A 12,886-nucleotide genomic window follows, 5' to 3' on the forward strand; every position below is an offset into this window, starting at 1 on the left:
ATGTTATCACATCCCACTGCATTCATTTTTCATGTCGGGGATTTAACATTTTGTTCCTCGCCTAAAAATACATTGTATTTTGTTCTTTAAGTCCCGACTAGCATGAGTGATTTGACAGTATTTTTTTAATCCCCATCTGCTGTTTTTTGACACTTCGTAAAACGCTCCGCTGCATATTTTTTTATTTTTTCCTTCTCCACCTTTACAGTTGTCATGGCAACAGAAAAGACTATTATAATTCAGACATTTGACAATAAGCACCATTTGCACACTCACACAAATCACACGTTCAGGTTTGTGTTTTTTATTTTTGTGGGTTTTTATATAAAATTTGTGTGATATAACATTGCATATATTCATAGATAGATTCTCACCTTACGACAAAGGTCTTTCTACTAAATATCACATTAAAATAACCATTTTTTTTGTTCGTTTGCTCGTTTAATACCCAATAAAAGACTTAAAGGTACCAAGACTGGTTACTCAATCCTCTGCTAAAAAGCAGATCAAGTTCATACAAGTCAAATAAAGTGACAGAACGTTACTCAATGAATGCGTCGTTGCGAGACGGTCTGGTCTGAGCCAAAGAAACCGATGGACGAAGGTGAAATGTAAGATGCGAATTATTAATGGTGTACCATGATCACAATGCAAAAGAACAGTCTAAAGGAACAAGGGTCATCGTTACAGACACACGACATTATCCCGGTCTATGTACACGTTCTTGTACCTCCTCCACCATTTTTCTTGTATGCGTGTGGGAAACATAATACTGAAAAACCATTTACAAAATGGCGTTTTTTTCCAAATAGCAATGACGCTAGTATACTTCAAATAAAGGTCAAAACTCATTAAAATTCCCAGTATGTACACGTTTGTCTCAAAGACGTTGCACAAAGCCAAAGCCGGGGCGTCCGTAATCAAAAGCATCAAAATTTTAAGCGTTTACTCACCCTCATGTCACTCGAACTAGATGTTTTGAGGAAAAATATAACTCAATAGGGTCCAAAACCCCCAAAAACTGGACCCCATTGACTTTCATAATACAGGTCGTCGATTTTATTCTCCTGGGTTCCATTGAAAATAGAAAGTCTTGTTAGAAATGACATAAAGAGTTTATTTGCAAAAACCGACAAACGCCACTTTAAAAAATGAACTGAGTGCCGTGCATTATTCTCCACATATAGCGCGAAATGTCAAAAAAGCCGTTACTGTCCACAGAAGCTGACAAGCGCGCTTGTTTTTGAACATAAACCGATAAGTCCATTTTAGCGAATCAGCGTGCTGAATTCAGGTCAGGTGACAAGGCTACCAGTCACTTTGAAAAGACTGAGAGGAGTTTCGTCAAAGCGGGCTAAAAGTGAGTGGGCATGGATAATTTCGACGAACTTGATGAACCCGTGATATCTTCATCAGGGCGTAAAAGAAAAATAAAGCTGTACATTTTTTCACAGAAACTTGCAAACGCCCACGTTACAATGGTGAGTGAAAACTGCGTGTAATAACAACCATACTGTCTATGATCACAACAACAAGGTTTGTGAGGCGTCTACATTGTCAACTGAGGAGATTACAAAGATAAAACGAGCGTGTTTTTAACTCTGAAACATAAAATGTGGAGTTATCTGCTTTTTCCAAAAAAATAAAAAATAAAAACGACTGTTGGAGTTATCTGCTTTTGCTATAAAACAAACTTATAATATATATATATTTAAAAAAAAAACATGCTTTCAATCAATTTTTATTTCGTAAGTTACCTGTATTTGTTTAGGTTATTCCCAGATTTGATCTGGAAAGCATCTGTTGTGTACAAATATTGGACAGACGTCTATAAGATGTCAGTTTTACATATATTCTAAATCATAAACATCTTAAAGACATCTAATAGACGTCTGTTTGACATCTGATAGGAAATGTCCCATAGACATATTGCAGATGAGCAAACACTCTAAAAAATACGTCTTCCAGACATAAATACAGAGGTCAAATAGATGTCTCTGTGATGTATGTGTGCTATCAGGGATTATTAGTAATCAAAACAACCCAACTGCAGTTTGATTGATATTACCTGGAAAGCGGAATTAAAAAAAGATTTCTGAAAATAAATAAAAATGTAGTTATCTGTTTTTGCAAATAAACTCTTCACACGAGGGTGAGTAAACAGTGCCAGAATTGTCATTTTATGGGTCAACTATTCCTTTTCTTGCTTCAAATGCTGTTTTTCATCAAAAGTCCAGCTGTTCCCAATGGTGTACCTGATGAGATGTGGGTACCATTCAATCTGTTTTCTTTCCGTTTTCAGGTGGCGATTGACAATTCCTGCCTAAAAATCTACCTGATGTTTTCCCCCGTACCAGCGTCTCACCGCGGAGGGCACCTTAGCGTCGAAGCGCGAAGAGAAGAGCTTAACAGAAAGTCATACGTAAGAATATGCTTGCACACAACATGAACATACGCTAATACCGCTCCAGAAATAGTCCGTCAAAGCCAAATCAGTCATCGCTGGGCATTTCCGTCTAGCGGGAGGCTGGAGTGGTGCAGTCCCCTAGCCGAAGACCTGGACTCCACCGACGAGTCCTGGTCCTCGGTAAAGCTCTCCGGGCTGGCGTCACCGTCCAGCAGGCTCCCGCAGCTGGAGTTAGGGCTCAGCATCTCCTGAAGGAGGTCGTCCCGAGCCAGGGTGGCGTCTCGGGTGGCACGGGCTGTGGCTTCGCCGCCCACCATGTCGTCCTGGTCGTTGAGGAGCTTGGCCAGGAAGTTAATGTACTTCATGGCCAGGCGGAGGATCTCGTTTTTGCTGAGCTTCTTGTCAGGAGGGTGGGTGGGGATGAGCTTGCGGAGCTCGGCGAAGGCACCGTTCACGTTCTGCTGCCGCCAGCGTTCGCGGCTGTTCGTGAAAATCCGTCGCACGATTTTAGGCTGTGAACCTGCAAAGCAAAGGAGATATAGTCAGGTTATACTCGTTCGGTTTGGGGTGTTTTTTTACTTCAGTTCTTGTTCTGAGACGCGGTTGAGTGCCTTAACAATGGTTTCCTTGTGAACACACCTAAGGTGTTCGCTCACTTCTCGCTGATAGATTAGCTCTTTATCTCCCCCTATTTAGCTGAGAATTAATTAACCTTTCTATTATCTATGGCATTTTACATTCAATTATTCAGGGCCATTTCTCATCCTAGACAGCTCTGTTGGAACAGGGCTATCAATGCTTCACTTTGCCTGATGCACCAGTGACTTCATATAATTACACTTAGTTAAATGGATTCCCAAGCTCTTGAGTTAAGGAATAATTTAAAGCGTTTTTCGAAACGGCGCCGAGGTTACCTTTGATGCTCTTCTATATCGTATAGAACATATTGTCGTGCATTCGCCATTTTCGTCTCATTAGAATCCTGCGTTTCTGTCTCAACACTCGCAGCCAAACACATTGACTCATATTTGCATTTTTATAGGCAACTCGCAGCTATCTCTCCAGTGCATACACTGATTTTTTGGGGGGGGTTGGTTCCTATTGGCAACTGTAACCACTTTTTTTCTCTCTCTCTCTCACATGCCTGATTACTGTCTTAAATCTTCTTTGTTTCACAATATTTTTTTTCGGTCTCAGTTTATTGTAAGAATGCATTTCTGTGCAATGCAGTATGATTTTTAGGGAGGCAAAGATTCTGACATTATGAAAATTGTCACTAGCTAAGTAATATTTACTTTTTGCAAGTGTTAATTATAAAGTGCATGGAAAATGTCAAGTTATTAATTGATAAATTTGTTGGAAAGTTAATGATTCATTAAAACACAGTTTTTAAGTGACAGAGTAATTGTACAGATACGAGTTATTTAGTTTGTTTTATCATTTTCATTTTGTTTTTGCCAAAATGACTAAATGTTTTCTTTTACTAAATCTGGTTTGTTTGACACATTTCAGATGGAGGGAATGAGGCTGAGATTATGGATGGCGATTCATGAGAAGAAAGAGAAAAGCACAGCCAAAGAGTGGCTTACCATACTTAGAAAGATCTAAAATGCTCCTACCATCGTTGATTTCAACCTCATATGGTGCAGGTCTGCGTTTCACTCGACTGCTGGGATACATCCCGTACTGATCCGCTTCTCCAGCAAAACCACTGAGGACAAACGCATACGGAATCAGTATAGATTGAAGCAGTTGGAAATACAAAAAATGATCCTGTAATCTTCCCTGTTTATCTGCTTTAAATGTCATTGAACAGAATAGAAATAGCTTAGATATTTAAAAATACATTTTAATGCATTATATTTATCTTTGACATGTTCCAACATAAAATGTCTTTAAAAATAAGAAAGCACTTAAATACAGAATAGAATAGAATAGAATAGAATAGAAAAGGTTTAGGAAAAAATGCATATAAAAATACATTTTAATGCATTATGTTTACCTCGTGTCTTTAAAAATAAGAAAGCACTTAAATACATGAATAGAATAGAACAGAATAGAAAAAGTGCAAATAAAAATACATTTTAATGCATTATATTTAACTTTTACATATTCCGAGACAAAATGTCTTAGAAAATGTGGAAGTGCTATCGAAGTGTTATAAAACAATACAAAAAGCTTAGAAGAAATGCATATAAAAATACATTTTAATGCATTATATTACATATTCTAAGATAAAATGTGTTTAAAAATAAGAAAGAAAACACTTAGATCCCTAAATTATCCCTGGATTATTAGTAGAATAGAAAAAGCTTAGGAAACAGTGTAGTAAAATTTAATACATTATATTTATCTTTTTAATATTCTGTGCTGATGGAGAAACTGAAGTGCTTACATATTTAATATGTAGAATAGAATAGAAAAGAATAGAACAGAATAGAATAGAAGTGGAAAAGAGTAACACAAGATAGAATATATATATATAAATTACATTTTAATGCGTTATATTACATACATATTACGTTGCTGATGGAGAAAACGAAGTGTTTACATATTTAATATAGCCTAGATTTGAGTAGAATAGAATAGAATTAAAATGGAAAAGAGTAAGACAAGATAGAATATTTACGTTGTAATAATACATTTGTAATAATACATTTTAATAGTACATATTACGTTGGTGATGGAGAAAACGAAGTGCATACATATTTAATATAGAATAGAATAGAAGTGGAAAAGAGTAAGGCAAGATAGAATGTTTATAATACATTTTAACGCGTTATATTGAATATATATATTCTTTTATCAGATAGGGAGAAAACGAAATCTGAAAAACGAAATAAGATTAATCTTTCGTGTACTGTTTAGATAATTATTTATTTTTAAAAAACATTATATATGTTCCAGGTTCATTTAATATACATTTTAATCGGCTTAAGGCTCCGATAGCTTTCAGGTATCGAACAATAAATGATATTGACAGATTAAGGTTGGTGTAAAAAAATTAAAAAAGAGAAATGAACAAAATGAAAGACAAAAACGACTACAAAAAGTGTAGAATGTATTGCATAAGTGCATCTTATTTTGCAAAAGTTATTTAAATGTATGTATTTACTTCGTATCCTACTTTACACGATGTGTAAAATTATTCGTTACCTGTTAATAGTGGCGAGCGGTTGCGTCATGTTGCTGTACAGCATCGCTCTTGCCGGGAGAGGGAAAGCGGGCGGACTCAACTGCACCATTCGAGTGTCGCTCAGCGGGTCTCTGGGAGGCAGCGGCAGTGGAATCGGTGGTCTGCACAGCTCGGTGGTCTGCACCTTATGGCTGATGTCTGCCTTGAGCTCTCTGCCTTTTATATCCGCGCTCCCTCCTCTCCTGGACAGCTCGATCACCGCCACTTCCTTTTTTAGCTCGGTGGCGTGGTGAGCCGTTTCCTTGGCAACGCCATTAAGGACGCAGCGCTCCTCGGGGAGGTGATGCTCTCCAGTCTCCGCCGTCGTGCCTTCCTGTTTCCCGCATGCGTCTCCCTCCTCGGGCGCGGCGTCGCGCGGGGGAGACTCGCAGCCCTCCGTGCTCGGGCTGAGCGGAAATTGCTCGGATTTCAGTTTTTCCATCATCCTTAAGTCAGAATCCAAAAAAGCGGTTTTCCCAAAAGCTTATATATATAGTGGTATCCAAAGGAAATTGTAATTCCCAACCAATCCAGCGGCTGTTCAGCTTCTCATCGGAGGTCACCTGTGAAAGAACACACCTTTAGGTACATTGATTGAGCGGTATTGAACGCCTGCGTTATTACGCGCATCCTTTCTGTTCCGAGCGCGGGCGTGACTGGAAACACTGACAGTGTACAGTAATGCAGCTCTATGACAGGACGTGTCATGTGTGTCTCACTCAACTGCTGGAGCCATGCGAAGGCCTGATCAATTTTAGACGTTTATTCTTGCACGAATATGATAATTAAATAGACACGTTTGCGTAAATGTAGCCTACAAACTGAAACAAGACATTAGATGCATTTCGAAGAGTTTTCAATCAAATTTATTTTACTGTATGTGTGTGGTGGTCGTGTTTTTTATTTATTTATTTATTTTTTTGGTCTCAACCTGACCTTGGTCTGTCATATCATCATTCTGCTCATGGCATCTGGAGATAAGACTGTCATACCGGTGTCTTGGTTGGAAAAGAGCTTATCTTCAGCTAACATTGTTCTACATTTATAACAGAATATGATCTGCATAATTATTACAGGATGTATGCAACAACACCTTCACAGATTAGCATATTAAATCATTTTCTTACATTTAATTTCAACTTTATGTTGTTGTTCTGGAATTATTTTAACATTACTCGTTACTAAATCAATATAATTTCGTATATTTCAATATACATTCACATTAGCCTATTTATTTTGGTTCTGATGTTGCTGTCAATATGGTGGCTTGATTTATTTGTATGCATTGTTTAGGCTACGTCTTTCAATTTTTTTAAATTCAGGATTGGCGCTAAAACGATCATTTTTACGTGAGTACTTACGTCTGTTTTTGCACAGTTTTGTCTGGTTTTAGATGTAGATATTTAAAAACGTATTTTAGCTGTCTCTTAGTTAACTGTGTTTATAATGTCATTTCATTGTTGCAAAAACTTTTAGCTTTATTGTAGTTGACTGTTGAAAATGGCATTTCGTCGCAAAAAAATATTTAGCTTTCTTATAGTTGACTGTTTGTTTGTAATGGCATTTCGTCGTTGCAAAACATATTTTAGCTTTTTAATAGTTGACTGTTTATAAGCCATTTCGTCGTTGCAATAACATTTTAGCTTATAGTTGAAGAAGATTTTCGAAGAAGTTGTTTCTAAGATTAATGCAGGTTAATATTAGTTTTATGTCGTTTTCATTCTCAGACAATCCATGTGTCATCTACTTTTTCTACGTGATCGTTACTAATACACCATATCCGATTTAGATTTACATTTACCACTTTATGTTTACTCCGAATAGCTATTAAATAATGTATCGTCTTGTATTTATATTATATTCAAGTGCTTCAGATGGCTTTAAAACATGCTTTATTCAACAACCAGATCTGACGAAAATAAACATAGGCTGGTTGTACGGACTAATAATTCGACACGTGAATGTAAACAAACTAGAAAAACAAAATAGTCAGTGTTTAGCATGTTTAGTAACTGATCACTCGACCAAAATGTGAATTTTAGTTTTATAAATGTAGTATCGATACGATCCGTCCATTTGTTGATGGAGTTATGATGACTGTTATTTTAGGAACTAAACGGAAAAGAGGGAAATGGCAGGCGGGAGGTTTTATGTGGAAAATCGAATCGAAATGAATCGAATTTCGCAACTTTAGATTAAACGATCATTTCCAAAACGCGCGTTAATTATAAAATGAGTGCCAAATCGATATCTGCATTCTGCAGGCTCAAGGGCCTATTTGTTCCAAGACCGCATACAACCAAATAAAAATTTTATAAATCATACCTGACCGTATATTAATCATCAGGCGTCGATAGAAAGCCTAATTATGAGCTGCGTTTGTATCAAAGAAGCGCAGAAACACCAATATTCGCCTCTTACCGTCGTCGGGCGGTGGATGTTAGTGTGTGCATGGAGCCATTTTGTGGAGGGTCATCCATGTCTGAGGTTTTAGATGCACTGAAGTGCTGTGTGGAACTGGAAGTGAGGTCTATATAATTCCACATCACGTCCAGCGTGCGCCTCTCAGTATGGGGAGCGGAACACGGGCGCAATGTGGCCAGGCGAGATAAGAGCGCAGTGGCGGCCACTGTGCGGTCGATAAGCCCCTAAACCCATTATTTATGAAATGATTCATTATTATTTTGCTTTTTATCGAGGGCAAATGCGAAGAGAAAAATATAGACTTATATTGTGAATGGATATGCATAAAAAATAACTCAGCAGATTGAGGGGGAAAAAACGAATGCGTAATATTGTTGAACTGCTTCAGGGCTCAATCAGAAATTAATTATGCGGCCAAAAGTAACACATTTTCAGTGATATCGGCTGGGGATGTAGGGTTGAAAAGTACCATTAGCGGCTGTTTGTTTTACACATTTCAGCGTTTTCGGGCGTTCAGATTAAACTGGAAATCATGTACGTAACCCACCCTCGCTGAGTAAAACATGTTAGACAGGTTATAAAGGTAGAGAGACACAAATTCCAAAGGCTGTTGTGAATTCTATTTCGTTTTTGGCCTATCCAAGAATGCACAAAAATAATCGCGATATATTAATGATTATTTCAGGGGACGTTGGATTTAATTCTTCAAATTGATTTTTGTCTCATTTACCTGTTTTAAAATACACATCTTCACAGATTCTTTAAATAAATGTAATATTTAGGGATGTACGCAATATAATATCAGCATTGTTAAAATTAAGCAGAATTGGACAATATTGTATTTAATCTCTATGATATTTAATATCAAATCTTTTTAAAAATTTAAAAAAATATATTTTTTTTAAACTTCTGTTTACGCTTAGAATGTTTTGATGCAACAACACTTAAAATATGTGCAATTCTAAATTGGAACTTTGAACACTTTTTAAAATGTATGCATTTTCATATATCTAGTTAATAATTTGCATTCTTTTTTAGTCTATATAATGATATTTTATATGATTTGTTTTAATTATATGTTGTTTTTACATAGTGAGAAATATATATAATGTATAATATTGGCTTTAACAACGTAATTTTATGAGCCTAAATGCCAATACTGGTGCATCTTTGATATTCGACGTTATTTTTATATATAATGAATAAATTATTGTGACAGCTAATATAATAATAGACTATAAAAACGTCACTTATCTAGGCTACTATATTCGTAGCCCGATGTGCATCTATATTTAGAAACCATTTCAAAAGGAAATAGGGTACAATTACATAATTTTGTCACTCAAATGTTTTTCTCTGCAGTTACGTGCAAATATCTGTGTACTGAAGATGTTTCGATGATGATGATGGAGATATAAGCCCATTAGTTCGTCATCATCGTTGTCAACACATTTACTCCAATATTAACACAGATAACCGTAATTGTCAACACTGGAGAGGGGTGTCAGGTATAGAGGAGAAGGCAGACAGTTGATAATATATCTTCATGAATGAATGTATGAAATACACGCAGAATAATATGTGGGAAATCAGCTCCATCATCTGAGAGCCTTTGATCTCGGGCCTTTGTTAGTTCATTGCCACGGATTTTGAGTGATTTGGGAAGGATGCCCTGCGAGACTCGCCAGAATTTGGTGTAAACCTCAAAGGACCACCTTGCGGAGTGCGATAAGACGGTATCAGTGAGCCAACGACCCCGGGTTCATCCATCAGACAGGGATGAGAGCCACTGGGTGTACTAGTGCTGTTTGGCAGACACTACCACCATGACAGCTTCCTCCCGTGACAAGCTTTTCCCCCATGTTTGCTCAATCCAATATAAATCTGCTCTAAATTTACTCGCATTATTTCCAGGTGTTAATAATAAACACCCCCGCCAAGAACATTTAATGTATCCTTTCAAGATGCAACCTAACTCTCTCCTTCTCAAGATAGGCTCAAATTGACCCTTCACACTTGAGGTAAGTTCTTGAGTTCTTCAAACTTTAAAATGACTGAATGTTCGGAAAAGTGCCTATCTTAATATTAACCCATTTCTCCATAAACAGGAAAAAGGCTGTTGGTTGGAATCATGATCCGATGATCTCGTCACGATTCTCAGTTCTCAAGGACGAACTAGTCGTGTATCTGAACGCGCTGATGTCACGACCAGTTTCCTGCAAGCCTCCCTCACGAATAGAAGCGGGTGAGTTATGGGTGTTTGATTGCAATCACGTAGTTAAATTATTAAGTCACTGTGTGATAATAACTAGGATACCCACCTCAAACGAAGTCAAATCAACAGTTGTTTTCAAACAATGTTGAGTAACGAAAAGAACGAGATTACAAAGTTAGACAGAGTGCGCTACATAGCCTACTAGCGAACCAAAGGTGTTGCCTGAGGTACAAAACTGTGTTACTGTGTCTCATTATATTAGAGATAGTTATAGCTGCACGTTACATGTATATCCCAAGAAAACGTGTTACTTAAACGCCTGATGATCAGTGAAATGTGCAAGGGAAACAAACAGAAAATTGGGTTTGCGCGGCAAACGTCCAAGCTTACTGAAATCACAACTTAAGATTACTGCATTAATTTAGCCACAGTGCAATTATAGCCTACTTTTATGGAAGACATAAATGGGAAAAACATACAATAGCATTTGCTGTTCAGCAGTCTATTGATGAATTAAAAAAAAAAACGATCTGATTAAAATAATAGGCTTAAACTTGGGTACAAATAGATCCTAGGCCTACTCAAAAAAAGGTTTACTTATTCATTCATGCGTTGTTTATTAAATGCCTCTATAAACCTCAAAATCACTAGTTTATAGGCCTATAATATAGCACAAGTAATAGTCCGTCTGATAAATTTAATAAGATCTCTGACTGAATTACTTGCTTTTGACTCACTGACTCGTTTGGCAATCGAACTGGTTTATCTGTATGTTTTTGATTCAGTAAAATGAACTGTCTCAAATGAGTCGTTCGTATTGGCACCACTTGTTCATTTAGGCTTTGATGCACTGTAAAGAACCGGCTCATAAGAATCATTTGTTTAGAAATCGAACTGGTTTCTCTTTATGTCTTGGATTCGTAAATTGAACTGTCTCAAATGAATCATTGGTTTTTGGCACCACTGGTTGTTGACTTTGTCTTTGATTCACTATAAAGAACCGGCTCATAAGAATCATTTGTTTAGGAATCGAACTTGTTTCTCTTTATCGTTTTGATTCGTAGACAGAACTGTCGCAAATCAATCATTCGTTTTTGGCACCACTTGTTGTTCATTTTAGCTTTGACTCACTGTAAAGAACCGGCTCATAAGAATCATTTGTTTAGAAATCGAACTGGTTTCTCTTTATGTCTTGGATTCGTAAATTGAACTGTCTCAAAGGAATTTTTCGTTTTTGGCACCACTGGTTGTTCACTTTGTCTTTGATTCATTATAAAGAACCGGTTCAAAAGAATCATTCGTTTAGGAATCGAACAGGTTTATGTTTTTGATTCGTTAAAGAACTGTCGCAAATGAATCATTCGTTTTTGGCACCACTAGTTGTTCATTTTAGCTTTGACTCACTGTAAAGAACCGGCTCATAAGACTCGTTCGTTTGGAATCGAACTGGTTTCCTTTGTTTTTGATTCGTAAAAAGAACTGTCTCAAATAAATCATTCGTTTTAGTATATTCTGGTTGTTCATTTGGGCTTTGATTCACTATAAAGAACCGGCTCATAAGAATCATTCGTTTAGGAATCCAACTAGTTTATGTTTTTGATTCATAAAAAGAACTGTCTCGAATGAGTCATTCGCTTAGGAATGATTAATTTTTGGCACCACTAGTTGTTCATTTTGGCTTTGATTCATTTTAAAGAACCGGTTCAAAAGAATCATTCGTTTAGGAATCGAACAGGTTTATGTTTTTGATTCGTTAAAGGACTGCCTCAAATGAATCATTCGTTTTTGGCACCACTGGTTGTTCATTTTGGCTTTGATTCATTATAAAGAACCGGTTCAAAAGAATCATTCGTTTAGGAATCGAACAGGTTTATGTTTTTGATTCGTTAAAGGACTGTCTCAAATGAATCATTCGTTTTTGGCACCACTGGTTGTTCATTTTGGCTTTGATTCATTACAAATAACCGGCTCATAAGAATCATTTGTTTAGAATTAAACATGGTTTCTCTTTATGTTTTTGATTCGTAAAAAGAACTGTCTCAAATGAATCATTCGTTTTAGGAATCGAACTGTTTCTCTTTATGTTTTTGATTCGTAAAATGAACTGTCTCAAGTGAGTCATTTGTTTTAGTATACTCTGGTTGTTAATTTTGGTTTTGATTCATTATAAAGAACCGGCTCATACGAATCATTCGTATAGGAATCGAACTGGTTTCTCTTTAAGTTTTTTATTCGTAAAAAGAACTGTCTCAAATGAATAATTTGTTTTTGATTCGTTAAAGGACTGTCTCAAATGAATCATTCGTTTTTGGCACCACTGGTTGTTCATTTTGGCTTTGATTCATTATAAAGAACCGCCTCATAAGAATCATTCGTTTAGTAATCGAACTGGTTTCTCTTTATGTTTTTTTATTCCTAAGAAAGACTTTAGTCGGGTAACATTTGTGAATCAGTTTAAATGTCATTTCTTTTACTTTATTGGTAAGTAGATACTTATGAGGCAAGGTCCATACTTTCTCCCAAGGTATATTCTCCATATTATTCCAATACGTTTACATAAATTGTTGTTATCTCAGCCTGGAAGAGAGCTCTGATTTTATATTTATTTTTCCGACGATCTTCAGAAAAGCATACACCTCCAATCATTGTGTCAGTTAAATTCAGA

At 36.6% G+C, this 12,886-nt stretch overlaps 1 protein-coding gene across 2 annotated transcripts; it reads right to left on the reverse strand.

The window, feature by feature from the left end:
- Positions 1 to 518: 518 nt before the first annotated feature.
- Positions 519 to 8,144, reverse strand: tal1 (T-cell acute lymphocytic leukemia 1). Of its 2 annotated transcripts, none has more exons than XM_051095205.1 (4): positions 8,004 to 8,144; positions 5,564 to 6,145; positions 4,027 to 4,118; positions 519 to 2,927 (listed from the first exon to the last, which is right to left on the reverse strand). In XM_051095205.1, exons 2-4 carry the CDS (start codon positions 6,025 to 6,027, stop codon positions 2,497 to 2,499), a joined length of 987 nt encoding a protein of 328 aa, XP_050951162.1. In that variant the 5' UTR covers positions 6,028 to 6,145; positions 8,004 to 8,144; the 3' UTR covers positions 519 to 2,496. The 2 variants fall into 2 exon arrangements, with proteins under 2 accessions (XP_050951162.1, XP_050951161.1); XM_051095204.1 differs by having other exon boundaries at positions 3,997 to 4,118.
- Between the last annotated feature and the right edge of the window lie 4,742 nt (positions 8,145 to 12,886).

The sequence above is a fragment of the Labeo rohita genome, chromosome 22 (assembly GCF_022985175.1).
Source record: "Labeo rohita strain BAU-BD-2019 chromosome 22, IGBB_LRoh.1.0, whole genome shotgun sequence".
Classification (NCBI taxonomy): Eukaryota; Metazoa; Chordata; class Actinopteri; order Cypriniformes; family Cyprinidae; genus Labeo; species Labeo rohita.

Coding starts and splice junctions, on each gene's coding strand:
- tal1 (XM_051095204.1), bottom strand. CDS start 6,027: ATGATGGAAAAACTGAAATCCGAGCAATTTCCGCTCAGCCCGAGCACG. Junction 4,119..5,563: donor CCGCTCGCCACTATTAACAG/GTAACGAATAAT, acceptor GTTTGTCCTCAG/TGGTTTTGCTGGAGAAGCGG. Junction 2,928..3,996: donor TTTAGATCTTTCTAAGTATG/GTAAGCCACTCT, acceptor TTTGCTTTGCAG/GTTCACAGCCTAAAATCGTG.